Source organism: Trichechus manatus, unplaced genomic scaffold, assembly GCF_000243295.1.
Source record: "Trichechus manatus latirostris isolate Lorelei unplaced genomic scaffold, TriManLat1.0 scaffold00030, whole genome shotgun sequence".
Taxonomy (NCBI): domain Eukaryota; kingdom Metazoa; phylum Chordata; class Mammalia; order Sirenia; family Trichechidae; genus Trichechus; species Trichechus manatus.
The window spans coordinates 12,885,512-12,906,093 of NW_004443966.1; the positions used below are offsets into that span (position 1 = coordinate 12,885,512).

The following is a 20,582-nucleotide window of genomic DNA, read 5'->3' on the forward strand; positions in this document are numbered from 1 at the left end:
TAAACTAATCAATATGATTAGATCCTTCCTCTGGCTTCCCTTGACTTGCTTACTGTGAGAGAATCATGAGCTTGCCTCTGCACTTTAAAAATAGGATGTGCTTTAAGAATGGTAAGGCATTACTGACCTGGAATAGTTATAACAGCTAATGTTGGTTAAGCATGTCCTGTGTGCAAGGCACTAAGCACCTTCTATACCACTGACCCCAGGAACCTCTGTACTGTCATTGCCCACAGGGCCACACAACTAGTAAAGGGGCACAGGTAACTCCAGAGCTTGTACCTTCTCCTGATCCAGGTCACGAACTCTGCCACACAGGCTAGTTTTCCAGTACCACTCTTCCCACTGCTACTACTACTATTGTTACTACTACTAATAGCTAACATGTACTGAGTGCTTAGTCTGTGCCAGGCACTGTTTCCAATGCTTTAAGTGAATGATCTCACTTCCTTTTCACAACACCTCTATGTGATAGGGACCGTTATTATCACCATTTTACTGGGAGGAACTGGATGCAGAGAGATCAAGGTCATCCGACTACTGAATGACAGAGCCACAGTACAAAATTGAGCTATGTGGCTACTAGAGCCCCCAAACACTGGACATTTTAAAAAATCTCAATTATTTTTGATGGAAACGTCCTAAAACATATTACATCTCTGTTAATACATTACACCTCTAAAATATGTTACGTCTCTTCCTAATGCAATTTGACGTTTTCTCTAGCTATTATCATGTATGCAGTTATGCAATTCCTGCGTCTTTTTTGTTTGATTCATTCAATGTCAGGACATCAGTTGCCACCTCTGCCGTCATGTCTGCCTTTGTTGGATCTGACCTTAACAGCCTTTTCTATCTTCTAGATCATTCACCAAAAAAACAAAACTTGAGAAGTTAAATGTTAACTTTGAGTCAGTCCGGCTCTGCATAAGGATCCAAAGAATAAAATAATAAATCCTAGTAGAGTTTGTAATAGTTATCTCAAAAAACCGAGGCCTTTGTCTTTAGAAATCTAGTTCAAAGGTTTGAAGTTGCTAACTTGCCTGTCTTCATCAAATAAATCTTTTTATTATCACAAAGCAAGCATGTTAGCAACTATGTTAAAATCCACTTAATTTTAATTAATATTTGGATAATAAAAAAGCTATTTTATGGATGAACAAGCAAATATATTTATTGGACTATAAATAAAATTGGACAAATATATTCACAGAGTAAATTCATGAGAGGAATGGGGCTGAAAAGAAATACAGAGAGGATCTCAGTTGTACCTAATATATTATTTCTTCTACTTAAAAACATCAATAACAACTGTATGTATATATATATGTATATATGTATTTATATTTCTGAAGCAGACAAAAGTTAACATGCCTGTGGCAGGTATTTTTTTTTTTTATTATTCTTTATACTTTTCTGTGTTTTCAAAACTTTTCCAAGTTAAAAAGAAAACAAAATCCAAATTAAAGTACAATAAAATAAAAGAAAATCCTGTTTCCTAAGCCATACCTCTGTTGCAAAGTTTCCTTTGGTACACAAAGAAATAGGTTTGGTTGATAACATTTTAATCTCAAATTTGGGGTTTCACTACCCTTAGTCATTTTATTCTATTATTACTTTCTTTTATATTTTCCCAACATTTTTCATTAGAAAACTATGATTGTTTTATAGGTTAGTCAGCTGAAATATTTTAATCAGGCAACATGTGTGACATTGAGCATATCATTGCCTCTGTCTGGTTCATTTCCCCCAATCTGTATAAGAAGAAGATTGGACCAGATCAGTAAGGAGCTTCCATATCCCCCACAACCCTCATCCCAACACTCCCAGGGAAAGCAAAGATGAGGAAGTTCCCAGGAGGTGGGGCTGTAGGACCCTCCCACCCAGAGCGGCTATAATATCTGTTTTACTCTTCAGCATCCAGTTACATGGTGTTTGAACAATGCATTTCAGGTAAAGAGTGTATGCTTTGAGAACTACCTGGTAATATGTAAGAGCAGTTTTGGCTTTAACATGTCCCATCTAGTGGGAGAATAAGCGTACTTCCTGAAGAGGGCAAGACGCTTCCCTCGTTGGCCTCCCTGGTCGGCCTGGCGCTCTCAGCACCGTCCAGTCTCTTTCCTTGGCTTGGCGAGAGGACTGAAGAGAGCGCAGGGCTTCCTCTGCCAAGAAATGGAGCTCTGCGACCTGGAGATACACATGGGATCAAAAGGAAGTTCAAGGCTCTGTTTTCTCGTTTCAACTCACTTTCCCTCATGAAACCTCATTTAACTTACTGTCTTAAAATGAGAAGAGAAAAAAAAAAAATCCCAAAACAGAAGAAAAAAATGTGGAGTATTTTAAAACTACTGTCCATTTTCTCTAATTCATTAGAAATTGACACCCTCATCTATGCATTTTTTGGCATGAAACTTTCAAAGTGAATTAAATGATATGATTTCACTTGCGGAACATTTTTTTCTTGCAAGAATTGACAAGAAAAGTATTTATAAGAACTATTTTTACTACCCTTCCCAGCATCATCTAACTGAACAATTTTTTTGAATGAGATTAACAAATTTTACTTACATACAACAGAATAAAAGGTTAAATTGTCAGTAAGTCACAAAATAACCTTTTATTTTTACTTTATTTCCTCTGTATATCAAATTATGACATGATAATCCATAGAAAATTTGGAATGTCCAGAAAAAATACCTAAGTAACACCACAACCCAAAGGCAGGCATTATTTAAATGTTGGTGTATTTCTTTTGTTGGCATTATACTGTGTGTTCAACTGTGATTTTACTTTTTTCACCTAATAATTTATCATAATCTCTTACACGTGTGATTTAAAACTCTTTATAAAACATTTGTAATGGCTACATAATATTCTGTCTTAAGGGTATACTGTAATTACTCAACCATTATTCTACTGCTTGAACATTAAATTATTTCCCATTTTTCCTCTGTTGCAAGTGAAAGTGCCTTGAACATCTTTCATCTTTGACAGTAAGTCTTTGTATTTAGGCTACATCCTAGAGGTAGAACTTCTTGGTTAAAGGGTATGGCCATTTTTAGATCTGAGTAGCCAAACTTAGTATCACACACAAGCAAAATTTTGCTAAAGATCATTCAAAAGCGGCTGCAGCAGTACATCAACAGGGAGCTGCTAGATATTCAAGCTAAATTCAGAAGAGGATGTGGAACCAGGGATATCACTGCTGATGTTAGATGGATCATGGCTGAAAGCAGAGAATACCAGAAAGATATTTACCAGTGTTTTATTGACTATGAGAAGGCATTATTTGACTGTGTGGATCATAACAAATTATGGATAACATTGTGGAGAATGGGAATTCCAGAACACTTAATTGTGCTCATGTGGAACCTCTACATAGACCAAGCAGCAGTCGTTCATACAGAACAAGGGGATACTGCATGGTTTAAAATCAGGAAAGGTGTGCGTCAGGGTTGTATCCTTTCACCATACTTGTTCAATCTGTATGCTGAGCAAATAATCTGAGAAGCTGGACTATATGAAGAAGAATGGAGCATCAGGATTGGAGGAAGACTCATTAACAACCTGTGATATGCAGATGACACAACGTTGCTTGCTAAAAGTGAAGAGGACTTGAAGCACTTATTAATGAAGATCAAAGACTTCAGTATGGATTACACCTTAACATAAAGAAAACAAAATCCTCACAACTGGACTAATAAGCAACGTCAGGATAAATGTTGAAATATTCAAGTCAAGGACTTCATTTTACTTGGATCCACAATCAACAACCATGGAAGCAGCAGTCAAGAAATCAAATGACGCATTGCATTGGGCAAATCTGCAGCAAAAGATATCTTTAAAGTGTTAAAAACCAAAGATACCACTTTAAGTACTAAGGTAACCATGACATTTTCAATCACCTCATATACATGCGAAAGCTGGACAATGAATAAAGAAGAAAAATGAAGCAGAATACATATGTAGGTAGAGTGTGATGAGGTGGAGTGTTATAAGAATTCTACACATATTCTTTAGTGATCTGTGATCAATGGACTTGCTATACACATATTTTTCCTCAGGAAAATTAGAACGTCAAGTTTTACTTTGGTGATAATTCACATCCTTTTCAGGGCTTGCTCTCTCTCCTTTACCTGTAGGAAAAATGATAGTGTGTCTTTTCTCAGGAATCTGGAAATCCAGGCAGCTATGGGTTCCCATCCTGTCAGGCTTCCTGTACATATTCCCGGAAGGTTCAACCCATCAATCATAATGGTCCTAAGTGGTCCTTAACTATGTCACATTCTCTCAGAGAGTATTAGAAGGGTAGCAGAAAAGATGAAATCAATGCAGCAGTAAAATGAAATGTGTCTCTACAAAGGAAATTTCACATTTTACAGAAAGTATATCTATTTAAAAAAATCTTCCTGTTCCCGTTCTGTTTGATCTCCAACCAGAATTTGATAGTTGAGTGTTTGTGTTCCACAAGAGTGCAGCTGGACGTGGAGATTTTTTTCCCGTAGGAGGTGTTTCAGAGTTCAGGAGGATTCATTTGAATAAAGATACCTTCCAAAACAATTGCAGAAATTATCCCTAGAACATTGCTGCTGATCTGAGTGGCCTTTACACTCAAGTCTCTTCGTTTACATGTCTCTGCTCAGGGAGTTCTGTATGTTTGCCTTTTATTTTCTTCATAAAGGTTAAGGGCTCAGACTCTCACTTTTAATTGACACTTAAGGCTTTACACTTTTCTGGGCTCTATGAACTGAGGACAGTTTTGTTGACTGGAGGCCCCAGAATACTGGAACATCACTCTTTGGGTTCTCTATCTATAACCACCCTTAACATGTAGACTACGTGAACATCTGTTGTGGCTTGAGGGTTGCTAGAAGGAAATTCCTGTCTAAAAAAAGAAAAGAGGAAAAAACCCATCCTTTTCATGGTTCATGAAGTGATGCCACTGGAGATGTTCACCTTTGATTTGATGACTTTGCTAGCTCCAGGAGTTTAGCAAACAGTAGATACCCCTGGAGGGTGACACATTAAGTCAGAGACATAGGGTGTCAAAATGAGAAGAGCCCCGAGTGATCCCCTAATAGAAACTGAGACCTTGCAGGGGAAATGACTTTCCAAGGACACAGAGGAAGGTAGTGACAGACTAGACCCCAGGACTTCTCACTTCAGGTCCACCAGTTTCCCACCAAACCATGTTGTCTTCATTAGCACGTTCATAGGGGTTAGTTTAACGGATTGCTTTCCAGCCTGATTATCAAATAAGAAAGAACCACAGGTCAAGGACAGGTTGGCTCTGTTGCAGGAGGTGGTAGAAGGAAGACTGAGCTAGGAGAGCACAACTCAGTCAAGGGCCTTATGGGGAGTTCTGGGCAGTTAGGGATGTGGGCATTGGTGTTATGGGGGTAGGGGCAGCAGGGGCAGGGGGTGGGAGACAGCGCACCCCAAAAGGAAAGAAACAGGGACCAGAAAAGGGAGGTGAAAGGAAAAGGCAAACTTCATCCAGTACTACTTCTCCTTCCCTTTAGTTCTATATGGATTTGGAATGTTTAGGAACAGGATTTTGTCCTATAATAACAAAAATGCTTTCCTGGAAGTTAAGAAGATCCGTCGACTAGCTGTGTGGTCTTGGGCAAGTCATTTAACTTCTCTGAGACTCAGTTTCCTCATCTAGAGTAGTAATCCCACCGACTGGGAGTGAGGCACTGTGAAAGGCTCTTTATACCTGTTATTTCCAATCTTCCTGGCAACCCTTCAGCGATTTCTCATTTATACAGATGAGAAACTTTAGACTCAGAGAAGGTAGTAACTGTCCAAGAATACATAGCAGATCGTGGCAGGGTTTAGTCTTGAGCCCAGGTTAGTCAAATTTTAGGGCTAAGACTTGGTTTTCCTAGGCCTATAATATTCTGTTACGTAGAAGGCAAGGCCAGGTGATCGTCAAGATCCTTCATGCGCTAAAATTCCAGGACTGTGACTCTGCTGAATCTCTGAACCCCATTTAAGTCAGCTGCTCTCTCTGAATACTGTGTGGATCTTTTGAGCAATTCTAGCCAGCTGAGGTCCTGATGTCTGTTCTATACAAAACTTAACACATCGTGGACCTTCCAGAAATGTTAAAGAACAGGGTCAGACAAATAGCATCCCTGGTCTTTGGGGAATAATACCCCATCTCTGAGGGCCACTCCATTCATACTCTGAATGTAAGCTCTCACTTAAAGCCATAATGTGCAGAAGAATTTACCCTTTTTCACAGAGTGCAGTTTCCTAGCCTAATTGCTAATGGGTATGTTTGGGTGTTCGAGAAACTAAACATCATCTCAGATTCAAAAGTAATTTAGTCTATCTTTCTAGGCAATGGAATGATTATCATTCTCTAAAGATGATATCCATGTTGGAATATCCTAAATACGTGACCATTTACCACCGCTTGATCTTGCTGATATCCATCTTAGGCATGCTCTGCTACAGCTTAAACATGTATCCACTTGTTGTCCACATGAATGAAAAAGATATATTTTTCATTCAACTTGGAAATGCATTTCTTTTCCTTTGTGGCAGCTATTTATAAATTTTAGACTGCAATACTGGGCCTGTCTGTTTTTGCTTTACTCTAACTTGCTGACATATGTGATCATCATCCTGCCTCCCTGCTTTCTGTTTTAGATTTAGAATTTTCCCTAAATAACTGCTCCAGAAACTGGCAAAGTTACCTAATTAGTGATTACACTTTGCAAATGAAGAACAGCATTTCCCAGCTAGTTGACTCAGTTAGTTAGAGCAGGATGCTAATAATTAGGCCAAGGCCACAGGTTTGGGCTCTGTGTGAGCCAATTAGCAAGTGCAGGCATCTCACAAAGATGTGCCTGTGGTCCCAAGAAGGACATGGTGAGAATGTGGTTGTCTCAGTATAGACCCATGCTTACTCTAAGGAAACAATTTTGCTATTGATTCAGTAACATCACACTGGGTGTGCAGCATATCTTAAAAGGGAAGGGAGAGAGGGAAGAAAGAAAGAAGGGAGGGGAAAAAGAGAGAATGAGTAAGAAAGAAAACCAACAAATAATAGTAGACAAGTTCATGGAGATAAGTAGCAAAGGAAGAATAACTGAAGGAACCAGAACCTGAAGCATGGCATGACCTTTAATCAGGACTTACTCCTTGCAGTCTCTGAAGCAGCTTTGTCTTTACCTGCCCAGTGGATCTCACAATGCTGATGCACTGCTTTAATTTGGGAAGCCTTTCCCTTGAGAGGAATGTCTTTTCTTGCTTTAAGTCTAAAGTGCTCCCAAGTGTGGCATTCTCCGTGACAGATGTACTACAGTTATGCTTTAGCTGACTCCAAACCCATAGCTTCCCAGTGCCTGAGTGGTCTATTTGGTGAGCAAGAATGTGTTTCCTTTGAGAGCAGGTCTTTACTGGAATATCATCCAAGAAGGTAGGGAGGTGTAGTCCCTTTGTTCTAAAACAGCGATTGTTAAATTCTGGAACCCCACCCCCACCCCAGGGCTATTCTTTCAGGAGATCTAAAATGCGTTTTCTGATGTACATAAATACCCTAGACCAGCCCCACGGAAAGGCACTAAGACAGACTTAACAGTCCTTTCTAATCTTCTCTTTAGGTTTTTCATTTTCATAGAAGGAGACCAGATTTGCGGGCAAATCTCCCATCCATAGCTTCACTTACAGGAGTCTCCGGGTCTTGTTGACACCATCAAACATGTGACTGGAAGAACCAGCCAGCTCCATACATGTCCCTCTGTGAAGATTTTGCCTGCCTGTTTCTCACTGATGATCACTGCCATTCCTCTCTGAATTCTGACCTTCCCACCATCAGAAGCCATTCTTGAAGAAAGGCAGAAACATGGCCACCAGCCATATCTGTTGGAGCATGTGCCACTTGTCTTCTACCAGGAGTCTCAGCTCCTCCTGCCAGCACTGATGTCTGCTAAAGGAGGCATTACTTCTCTAACTCTGCTCTTGACCATCCAAGAAGGAGGAATTTATTTTCATCTACCAGACAGCTTGCATTATCTCTTGGTGCCCTGATTATTCAGAAAGTCTTAGTGAGAAGACTTTTCTCATTGTGCTTATACCTTATTAACAGCTCTTATGTTAAAAGTATACCAAAGCTTACTGCTGTTTAAAGTCACCCTCTAAAGTTAAAGAAAATTCCCCCTTTGGACTTAACACTTGATTTTTGACATTTTTACTGGAGATGTCAGTCTAATTAATTCCATTGCCCAAAACCTAAGGGGGTAAAAAAATGAAGTGTTTTGTTTTTTCATACCTTGTGTTTACTTATTGTTGTTTTTATTGTAAATATATCACTTGGCTTACTTTTCTCTTAGATAGCTTTCTGCCTTGAATTTGTTCATTAATGTCAGTTAATATTTATTTAGTAAAGGGAAGACAAAGCGTGGATTAATTCATTTATAGTAATACTCAGCATGGTGCTATGGCATAATCCCAGACCAGCTGCCGTTGAGTTGATTCCAACTCATGATGACCCCATGTGTGTCAGAGTAGAACTGTGCTCCACAGAGTTTCCAATGGCTAGTTTTTTGGAAGTAGATCACCAGGACTTTTCTTCTGAGGTGCCTCTGGTGGACTCGAACCTCCAGCCTTTTGGTGAGCAGCCAAGCGTGTTAACCATTTGCACTACCAGGAACACCATGGCAAAATAGTTATTAATAAATTAACTGGGTTTTTTGGTTTTGTTTTTAATTTTATAAAAACTTTTCAAAATGCGAAGAGCAGTATAATCCTACAATTTGGTAAATGGGCTTATACATCTGAAAATGTTGACATACTGAAGACAATCTATTCCTTAACTTCCTAAGCAAGAAGTGATCATCACAGTAAGTTCATACCAGGCTTACAGAGGAGAAGGCAGGGCCTGAAACATCTGTTACCACCACCACCTCTACCAACCCCACTCCCTACCCCCACCAACCCCCCACCCACTACTCATCACCCCCCCCCCACCCCCAACCCCATCCCCCCCACCCACTACCACCCTCACCCTCCAAGCCATGGTGACACAGATCACGGGGCAGAGTGTCTTTTTCTAGTGCAACAGCTTTCAATAATTGGAGTATATTGGGTTGGTAGTGGACCTAGACACAACAAAATTTCCTTACCTTTTTTTTGTTTTTTAAGGGGAGGTGACATTATATATTGCTGTTGTCATCCAAACCTCTTCTAATTTTCTTTTTAAATAGTGTTCTTTTTTTTAATACAGAAAAGTATAAGGAAGAAAATAAAAAATGTCCATCATCCCATTTTCAGAGAATCCCTCTGCACATTTAAAAACAAAAGTAGTATATTTTTATGACTTAAAAATTCGATCATTATAGATAGGAACAAAATGAAAAGCAAGTGCTTCCTTGGTTTTATTTGTTATGAGATTTCAGACTCTAGTTTTCCTGGGGATAGGCCCAGATACGTCCCTAAGAAGACACCAGATTTAAGAATAAAAGAACATTTGTCAAGAGAAATCTGGAAAATGACAAGGGTGATAACACACAACATATAATGCTCCTTGTAAAAGTCATCACTGGATATTAACAGAAGATGTCAGAAAAGCTCTAAAACTCTAGAAAAGTAATGACCTATTAGGAAGTCAGAAAAGATAGGACAGCTTTAATGGGCGTGTTTGAAGTTATCCTGAAGACTGCAGAGAAATGCTTCATCTTGTTTTTCAGGATTGATGGAGAAGTTATAAATAAGAAAGCAGCAACACGCTCCTTTAAGACCATGTGTCCATGTATAAAAAGTAAATCACAGAGATTGGGGGTCAGCTGACCATACCAAAGTGAACTAAATGCATAATTTTTATATGATCAGTATTCTTGACCAGTTAATACACCTTTATAAAAATGTTAATAGCTTTAAGTGATCCTTAAGATAGTCTTCTGGTAATGAGTTTTATCATATAGACTTTCATAATATGACAGGTATGTATTAAATCAATACTAGAATCCATATCTTCTCACCCTTGAGTAGTAAATCATAGTTTGTGTCTTGTCCGCTCATTTAAAGGAGGTACATTGTGTTTCATCTCTGGTGATGCTTTCTTTCCACAGGCCATGAAAATGCCAACACCTTCTAGAGCTACAAAAGTACCATGGGAATTTGACTTTTATATTTATAATGGCATCATAGACAAGACAGCTCCAGACTTCTTAGCATTTAAACGACATTTTAATTTAGCTTGGGGAAGTATTTTTTCTCTCTTGGAACACATCGAGAAGTTTCTCAAGGACTATGCAATACCAGAAGTCAAAATAAAAGGGAACAGTTTGGTAGCCCTCCTTCCAGAGTTTGAGCTGAAGAATAGACTTACCAGGTATGACCTTCTCTCAGTGATAGAAGACCCAGTTCACATCCAGATGATGTTAAATGTTCCAGGTCAGAGGTACAAGGGCCAAGATGGAAAGTTAGAAGCCGTCATCAAGATCCAAGCCACATGGAAGTGCTACAAAGCAAGACAATTCTTCCTCATTTACCGAAAGCAGAAGTGGGCATCAGGTGTGATTGCCATTGCTTGGCTTTTACATTGCCATAAGACTCGACTGAGGAAGATCCTGAAGGAATCACGTCAAAGACACCTGGAGAATTTCCACATTCGAGCCAAGGTGCGCAAGGCTGCCAGCTGTTAAGGCAGACCTCTTTTTCTAAACATTTCTTGCTTGAGCGGTTGCAATAAGTTGGCTCTTTATCTTCCCTTTCTCCAGCTACCCTCCCCTTCAGCCTCCTTTGCCTTTCACTCCCCTCCAATCATACATTTGCTTGTGCATCATATTTTAGCCCTAATCAGGAATCTGGCTTTTTCGGCTGCAAAATCTGTTGCAACTATTTCTATAGAAAAAAAGTCCCTTCATGTTGAGAATGGTAGTTCTGTCAGAAAATCAATGTTTTAACCGCATTACCTTTTCTCCCTATATATACCTTCTGGCACTTCAATTTGCAAGGAAAAAAAAATCCTCTCTTGTCTACATTGCTGTCACCACTTTGTCAGAAAGTATTTAAATTTGCAGACAGCCTTTTAATTAGTGCTCACAATTTCATTTATGTTTGCTTTCTCTTTTTTTCATTCATATTCTGTTAATTAAGTGAGCTGCGTCTAATCTTCCCCTGCCAGTAGCATCATGTAGCCACCTAATTAAATTAATTGGGGAAGATGTTTTAAGTATGTAATTAAATCAATTAATATAATTTATGCCTGGCTTAACTGTACAGTGGAAAAACAGCTGAAGTTTGACTAGATGAATCCAGTACAGCTTCCTGTCACTGATCAATGCTCTTCTTGATTTTTAGCATCTGGCAGCCAACTGGAATCGCATCAGGACTTCCAGGAGGACTATTATCCATATCCCATCATTAGGTATAACACTTTTGCCTGCAAATCTATCAGCAACCTCTATTACCCACCACATTATGGCTCCTTGATTGAGTTCAAGGAAGGCCCCTTGTTTTATTCAAATTGGTCTCGGCAGGAAAATGTTCTCAACATGATGAGAGTAATAACACAGGGCCCTCGCTCGAAACGGCGTTTAATTTGGGGATTAAGCAAATAAAGTCATTATGTGGGGGCTGCTATTCAGTGGAGAGGTGATTTGCTGTAATTCGCTTTCATCTGTATGAAATGAACTAAAAAGTTGTATTTTTTCCCCCTGAAATAACAGATAATGTTTTCAATCTTCTTTAATGATAGAAGAACACAGGCTTGTGTGTGTTGTTGCTGTTATGCCAGTAAGCCAGGATATTGCTTGTACACTGTTTTTAATCAAATGTGCAGTCAAAATGATAAGCTACATTCTCTGAAATTATTTAGTTCTAATTACGAGCAGATGGGATGCTTTATTTGCACCTAGGGCGTCTGAGCAAAAGGAAATGCTGTGTGAACAAGAATAATTAAGAAGTTGAATAGTGTTTTTTGCGCTTAAATAATCTGCAGTTTCATGTTAATTAGCACTAATGTAATTATTTAATTACATTTATGAATTGAGAAACTTAAAAGCTGTTGTCTGCAACACAGTGGTAAAATAGGTATGCCAAAAGGACATTGGGAATTTCAGAAATTTGCACTGGAAGTTCTTTTAAAAGATGAGCTGCTGTCAAAATGTTTAGGATTTGTTTGTTTGTTTTTTAACCTACCTGTTGTGTTAATTATCCTTGATGAGGACACGTTTCTCAGGCTCACTTGGTAGAGTTTTGACAGACAGCAGAACTCATTGACTCTCCAGATTATATATTATCTCTTTGTTTAGGCCTTTTAAGTAGAGCAGGGCATTAAGCGATCTATCGTAATAGAGTTCTGGATTGCAATTTATTTGTGCTCATGTGCGAGTAAACGTGTTTGTGTACTGAAATGTAGTATAGAAACACAAGATATTTAAACAGTAATGTGAAAAGCAAAAAGACATTATTCTATGAATATAATTAAGATTATTTTTTAATTAGTGAAATATTAATAGTAAAAAAGTAATGGAAATTTTCCCAGATTCTAGAGTACTTAAAACCTAAGTACTTGTAGAAAACTGAAGAAAATACTTGAGCTGCACAGAACCTTTTAGTTTTGGTCTTCTTTATGGCTCAGGGAAGAAATTAGTTGTTTCTTAGGATGTAAGTAAGGTAAGACAGATCTGAATTTCATTCTAACTTAAGTTTTTGTTTTGGTGGGACTGCTTTGCACACCAAATTAGTTCACACACAGAAATTGCACTTGTAATTGATTGCAACCAGAGAGTCTAATTGCAGACCCAATTAACTGACTCAAGTCCTTAGAATAAGGTGCAAGAGCCTTTTGCTTCTGCAACTAATTGTGGACCTTACCTGATATTATGTGGGAAACTTGGTTTTGCTGTCTCCATTGTATTCAAAACTAGAAGAAACAAATAGAGTTTTACAGTGTTAAGCACAAAAGTATTATAGACACAGTTTCCACAAACTTCTTCCCTCCCATGCCTCCACCTCTGACCCTTCGAAAACCTCCATGCAATCAGCCCTGCAGAGACGCCTGATACAAAGGAGTCTCCAAAAATTTTGAAAGTAATGGTTAGCAACCTAAACTGGGTAATCAAAAATAATTTTAAAGAAAATGTATTAAAATCTCAAAATGTTTGCTGAATATAAATTAAGTGGGAGAGTAATCTGGTCAAAGAAACTAGAATTAGAAAGCATTATTTTAAATCTGGTTTGAAAACTAGTTTTCTTCTAGATTACACATACTCAATTTAAATAAATACATAGTAGATAAGAAGTTCTTCCCTATTACAGTAATTTTGTTTGTTAAAACATAATACCCATTTTAAAGAAGAACTGATAATTATGTATTTTCTAAAAGATTCAACCAAGCTCACATATTTTTCTCAACTGAGCATTTAAAAAGCCCAATTATACATTTTCACAAGGGAATAATACTTGGGCTTTGATCAAATAGTATTTGTTATGGTTTAGGTTTTATAAAATGACTTGTAAAGATTAAATTTAGTTTAAATAACATTAAACCATCATCTTGTACCTATTCCACAGACAGAATTCTCAAATTATGCCTTTTTTTAAACTATTATGGAGTACGTTTTTCTTATGTACCACTTCCCCTGGGAATACTTCAAGAGGATTTCAGCTAGATATAGCACGGCTTCTTTGTCTCATGCACCAGACACTTCAGAGACTTACCTACAGAATTCATGAAAATTGAAGTGGGTGTATGTGAAGTAAATATTTTCTCTACATATGTTGCAAAAAAATTTCTGTTCAGTGTAATGATTTTATTTCCAGAGTTTGTTTGCAGAATTTGTTTCTGGGAGAAACTTGGTCAGTAGGATTGTAAGGTTCAGGTGGGCATTTAATACAAGTTGCAGCCCTTTCTCTTTTCCTCTTTCCATAGGAGCTTTGTAATCAATTCTGCTATAGAATTAACCCTAGAAATAATTACACCATGCCACTAGCCAGTTGGGGCTACACTAACTTGTTTGAACCCTGGAAGTGAAAGCCATGTAGCTGATAACTGCATAATATATTGCAGTTGTAGGCATTTGGTTATTTGTTTTGGACACAGTTGTGCACACACAGGAATAGTTGCGTTCTCCAAGCCAGCAAACACAAAAAGGATGGCCTTTCAGTCACGTTTTTGGCCACAAAATATTTATAATGTGTTTTTTAAATCTATAGCTTGATGATATGAATATTAAAACAATTACACATTGCAGAGTAATCTCTTTGAGAGGAGGGGTTATGAAACTTGCTTGACTCATGTATTTCAGGCAGTATTTCTAGACATAACGAAACATTTCTGCTGTTTTTAACCCACAGGTTAGGTAGGATGCTGTTGACTAATCATCCAAAGAAACCAATTGGCCTTGTAATTTTATAAGATGATAAAAAATTATGCTTTCCAGGTTATATAGGCTGATCTCTTAATTGGATATTGCATATCTTTATCATTGTTATTAATGAAATATAACAAAATAATCTACCGCAGTTCATAGCAGGAATAGAATATGAGGGTCTATTTTAAGCAAGATCTATCAGTCAAGTAAGAAAGAACTGCGACAAAGAATTTTAATTCCTCTAGAAAAATCAGAGGTCTAAAAAAACCCCTAAAAACTAAGTCACGCAATAAATAAATAAAAAAAAATAAAAATTCTCCTTCCCGTTTCTTTGGCCAAGTTATCCTCCACTTTAATTTAACCCCTGTGCTTCTTTATTACAGTGCGTCATTTGGTGCTGCACTTAAACTCAGTGACATTTTTCAATATACTGACATTAAATGAGATGTGCCAAGTATGAGGCTCTGATGCTGTGAGCAGGTATATGAGGCAGCTGCCAGCCAATTAAACCCCTAGTGATTAGTTTTCCTTCTCAATTCTCTTTGTCCTTTAAGAAAAAAAAAAATAGGTGACGTTGTTTTGAGGTGGGATTTTTTTCCTCTTTATATAGTCTTTTTCATTGCCAATTGATTTAATGGCTAAAAAGAATATATATATATACTTCAGCTTCATTCTTTTTTCCTCTGTGTGTTATTTTAACAAATTAACCTTGGGGATAGCATAATTAATGGTCTCCAAAATATTCCATTCCATAAAATGTAGGATCCTGTCATTGTGAGGTTCACAAAACCAACATTTTTCATCTGGTCTATACTGTCACAAAAGCCTAAAAAAAAAAGCTAGAAGAACTTAATTGTGTGCACAACTGACCATACACTGAACTGAGAAAACCCCAAATGCTCAGGAGACAAGTTGCTTCCTCACCCCACTCTGTTCCCCCAGAAGATGAGAACTTGGGCTCCCCTCCGTTGTAAACAGGGCAGAGTGGAAGACGGAAGCCAAGAGTATTGTATCTGAAATCACATTTTGACTCTGCCTCCAAACACACTGACACATTTTTACTTTCTCATCTTTGAGTTGACTACTCATAGACAAGATACACTCTATTCTTTCCACATCAGAGCTGGGACATCAAGACTTTCAATCACATCTTTGCAGTCTTCAACGTACGTTTTGGCGGGTAGTATCCTGGATTCCATAGTTTCTGTATGGTGTTGCTACACTAGATCCTTGGGGCAGATGTACTGCCAAGACCTCCCGGGCAGAATTTTCCAGAAATATCCAGATCTTTTAAGACCAGGAACAAGGTACACTTAAACTTTCAAGTTTCCTTATGGCCCAAACTAAAATCAAAGCATATTTTATTCATTCAAGTAATCCAAATGGATGCTCATTCACTGGGGAGTTCAGAGCTGGCCCTGTGACCCTGTCATGTAAAATTATCCAGTTAGTCCTGAACTATCTGATGTTGTACCAGGAAATACAGAAACAGCATTGAACTGGGTATAAAGGGACACCAGCTTATGGGCTTTTCATGAAATTGATTAATGTTAGGATATGCTCTAAAGAGAATATCTCATATACTGAGATCTCTGTCATCTCCATTCTTTTAAAAATATTGAAAGGTTTGTTCAGTGGTTCTCAAACTTGTTTGGTCTCAGGACCACTTTACACCCTTAAAAATTATTGAGGAGCCTAAAGAGCTTTGGTTTAAGTGGATTATATCTATTGATATTTATCATATTAGAAATTAAAACTAAGACATTTTAAAAATATTTATGAATTCATTTAAACATAGTAGTAATAAACCTACTATTAATATTACCTAAAACAGATTTTATTAAAATTTTATATTTGTATTTTTAAAATATTTTATATTAGCCTTTTATATACAGCAGTTTATAACGTTTGTATTTTCTTAAACAAAAAAAAATTAGTGAGAAGAGTGGCATTGTTTACAGGTTTTCAAATCTTTTTACTATCTGGCTTAGTAGAACACAGGTGGATTTTCATATCTGTTCCTGCATTCAGTCTGTTGCAATATGTTGTTTTAGTTGAAGCCAATGAAGAAAATCCAGCCTTAGATAGGTAATTGGAAAAGGGAAGAATACTTTACAACCCTTAAGATCCCTGACCCCTGGTGGCGCAGTGGTTAAGAACTCAGCTGCTAACCAAAAAGTTGACAGTTTGAATCCACCAGCTGCTTCTTGGAAACCCTGTGGGGCAATTCTACTCTGTCCTATAGGGTCACTATGAGTCGGAATCAACTCAACAGCAATGGGTTTGGTTTGGTTTTTTGGTAAGGTCCCTGGGTGATGCAAGCGATTTGCCTTCAACTACTAACCTAAAGGTTGGCGATTCAGACCCACCCAGTGAGATTTCAGCAGAAAGGGCTGGTGATCGGCTTCCATAAAGATTACAACCAAGAAAACCCTTTGGAGTAGTTCTACTCTGTAACACATGGGGTCGACATTAGTCAGAATCGACTCAACGGCGAGAAGTTTTCAGATAATTGAGTAGATTTTTCTTTGATTGTACACCAAAACTAGCCAACTGGTAATTCTTAAATGTTAGTTGCAATATGGAATGAGAAGTCATATCAGTAAATTTTTTTGTATTTTGTAACTTGTAAGATTGAATGTTCAATTTTAATAAGACTGAAAGAGACAAATAATGTCTTTGTATTGTTTTGAAAATAATTTGTCCTAAAAGAGTCTCAAGGGACCCTTGTGTCCCCAGACCACACTTTAAGAATCACTGGCTTTGGTTGAATGCAATGGTGTGCCAGCCACTAACAGACAGTTTGAACAAGACTAAGTCCTCAGCCTTCAGAAGGGGAGGCCTTCAGAACCACAGAAGAATCCATTTGATATGAGAATGTTTTAAAAACTTGACAAATGTTTGAGTGCCTATTACGTTTTCTACATCCTCATCACAAAATTCCCTAATCCTCCAAAAAACAACTATCAGCTTTATTTTAATCAAACTGATACATGATATATTATGTAAATAACCAGATAAGCCTTTCTCATGCTATCTCTTGGAGTTCCACTTTCTTGATCTCTCAGTATCTTGTGCTTTCACACTTCCACAAGTGACTAAAACCTGAGTATAAGTATAATGTCTAGCTCACAGCTCTCTAGATTACTGCAATATGCTGATGTGCAATCATTTGTGAAGTATGGCACATGTCCCTCCTAAGTTTTTACTGTTAGAGTACTGAAGTTGGCTAATAGTTAACTTTTCTTTATGAATTGGAGCAATTCAGATTACTCCTATAATAATGTCACTCTTGTTCAGCATGAATCCAATAGGCTCTCTTGAGTTGGGGGGAAAAGGATAGGGTTATTGCTACTGCTACTATAACCCTGTGTATGCCTCTGGAAGTATGTAATGCATTTGAACATCACCCATCAGGTGTTTCAAAATGGGAAGAAGGTTGGGAACCACTGCTTCAGATCATCAAACTGAGGCATGGATGATCACCATCTCAGGCCAGGGTGATCGGATGAATGGCAATTACTTGTTAACCAGAAGTTAACACCTTCTCTGCGTTGGATACTGTACCATTGTCAGGGAATAGGACTTGGATACAAAAGAAACCAGGAATAAACCAGAGAGTAATAAGCAGGGTGTTCAAGAGCATGTAATGTAATTCCACTGCAACAGTAGGGGTCCATCATAGGGGCACGCACCAGTTCCAAGGAGGCTTATTCACTAAGCATTGCCTTGTTCATGTTCTTGAGTTTCTGTGGTTTCCGTGAAGGAAAGGCCAATCCCAGCAGAGATAGTTTGCATCATCTATTGAGGCAGTTCTCATCATCTGATGAGACTGGCTATGGGAGTGTGGAGGGAGTGAGAAAGGGATAAAGGTGAAAATGAAGTTGGAGAAATGATTGCCAGTGAACTGTGATGAGCATCCTTGGTTCAATAGCGAACCAGAAGTAGTTGGATAACTTCAGAGAGGCAGTTCTCAGGTACCATTCTTTGCTGTGAAGTGGAGGCAACAATATTTTGCAACCACTCATTTAAGAAAAAACAAAACACTCCATCAAGCTAGGAATATTTTGCAGGTGATAAGGTTGGCCACAGGGATGGCATTGTCCCTGTCTGTAGTGATGAGGAAGAACATGCCCTGTTAATGCCAGAGCTGTTTTATTCTGTGCTCATGAGGACCTAGAATACACTTACAAATCCCACTTACCATTCTTTGAAATCCCCAGAAGTTCTCCAGATCAGAGAACCCAATTTCAGAAGAGTTGAGAGGAAGGGGAGATGATGAAAACACATGGAAGAAAGGGCTAAGAATTTAAAAGACAGGTTCTTTGAGTAGGATTTTCAGATACCTTTCATTCACTCATTCAACTGGGGATAACACACAGTTCCTGCTCGAATGGAGCTTACAGTCTGGTTGCAGGAGCGGGAGTGGAGCAGGGGAAGGAGAGACAGACAACAAATGCATCAACAAGCAAGCAAAAAAACATGTAATGACAAAATAAGAAAAGCATAGTGAAAAAAGGGTGCAAGAGACTGACAGTGAGGGGAGACCAAGGGCCTTCTTAGAAAAGGGTGGTTGAGGCACTTGCTGGTGATTGGTACTATTCTTTGACAGCTCAAATAGTTTTGTGCTTGTAAGAATACTAATTTCCTTACGTTAAAGTAAAGTTCCTCTTGAGAATTTCGGTCTGGCTTAGCTGAGGTTAGGGAAAAAAAAAAAGTAACAACAACAACACTTATTGAGTGCTTTGTATGAGCTCTTGTGCCAGAGATCTTGGCATCCTTCAGAGGTGAAAGAGGAGCAGAAGGTCTGAGGAGGTGGGACTTAGTGGAAGTGAGGGAACTAGACAGTTGTATCAGGTTACTTTCTATCACTGCTGTAGAAAATTACCACAAATTTAGTGGCTTAAAACAATGCAAATTTATCATTTTACAGTCTGTAATTCAGAAGTCCGAAGGGGGCTAAAATCAAGATGTCAGTGGGGTTGTATTCCTTTTTAGAGGCTGTAGGGGAGATTCCGTTTTCCCTTTCCAGCTTCTAGAAGCCACCCACGTTCCTTCCTCCATCTTCAAAGCCAGCAATGTTGCGTCTCTGTGTGCCTTTCTTCCATAGTCATGTGTTACCCTAACTCTCTACTCTTCTACCTCCCTATTCCACTTTTAAGGACCCTTGTGATTACCTGAATAATCCATGATAATCTCTTTGTCTTAAATTCAGCTAATTAGCAAGCTTAATTCCATTTGCAGCCTTTTATCCTATTTGCCATGTAACCTCACATATTCACAGCTTACAAGGATTAGGACATGGACATCTTTGGAGGACCATTATTCTGCCTACCACAATAAAAGAAAATAAAAACGAGAAGAGTCAAAGGCTCTTTGTCCGTTCTGGAGTTCTTTTCTGCTCACACTTGCAGTCTTGCCTTCTCTCTTATTTAATGTGACCCATTTATCACAGAGCTAACTATGTATTATCTGAACTACATAATAATTTGTAGGCTTATGTGATCTTGAACAAGAGGCAAGGCACTGACAGAGTTTCTTCATCTGTTACATGGCAGGGTTAAGGTAGATGGTCTCTCAAAACTGCCCCAGTATTACAGTCTGACCTATGAGGTAATCATGTCTTTGTAGATTATATTACAAAGTGTGATGTCCCATTGACAGCAAGCATGTCTGCCAAACTGCTCAGGCTATAATATCCTGATTGAGAATTTCCTGGTTAAGTCACTGTTGTGTTTAATATATGCTGCCAGCATTGATGAGGTCTTTTCATCTGGATGTCAGAACATGTACCCTTTGGATGTACAAAAAATAAGAATAAATTTAACCAAAAAATTGACTCCAAACTTCTACTCTGATGTTGCCAATGTATCTTATCCACATAGAATAGTGTTTTACTTGTTAGAGAATTTGTTGTGTTTTTTGTTATATGCTTTCGAAGTGCACGTACCTCATAACATTGAAATACCTTATGTTTATATAGCACTTCACAGCTTACAAAATGTTTTCACATCTGTTACTTCATATTATCCTCTTATAACAATGCTGTGAGGTGATTAACATTCAATTCTTTAAAATGGGTATATTTCTAGGAGTAACTGAGCAGCCAGGTCTATCATAATTCTAAGTAGACATTTTCTGTGCAAACTTCAACAATGGTAACAGAGGTACCAAGTAATTTGTTGGAAAACTGACCTCGAGCGCCTGACTGGAAACAGCCTTGTTCACTCACATGCTGTGTATGCAGTA

General features: G+C 38.2%; 1 protein-coding gene across 2 annotated transcripts in view; it reads left to right on the plus strand.

Moving 5' to 3' along the window:
* The window catches only part of IQCH (IQ motif containing H), a 240,915-nt gene that overhangs the window by 115,033 nt on the left and 105,300 nt on the right, over nucleotides 1-20,582 (plus strand). The window contains exons 11-12 of one of the 2 annotated variants that reach the window (XM_023729750.1): nucleotides 10,083-10,634; nucleotides 11,317-11,383. In XM_023729750.1, coding sequence (XP_023585518.1) covers nucleotides 10,083-10,634; nucleotides 11,317-11,383 — 619 coding nt within the window. Of the gene's footprint in view, nucleotides 1-10,082; nucleotides 10,635-11,316; nucleotides 11,384-20,582 lie in introns of those variants that run through there. The other variant, XM_023729751.1, reaches the window with a different exon arrangement.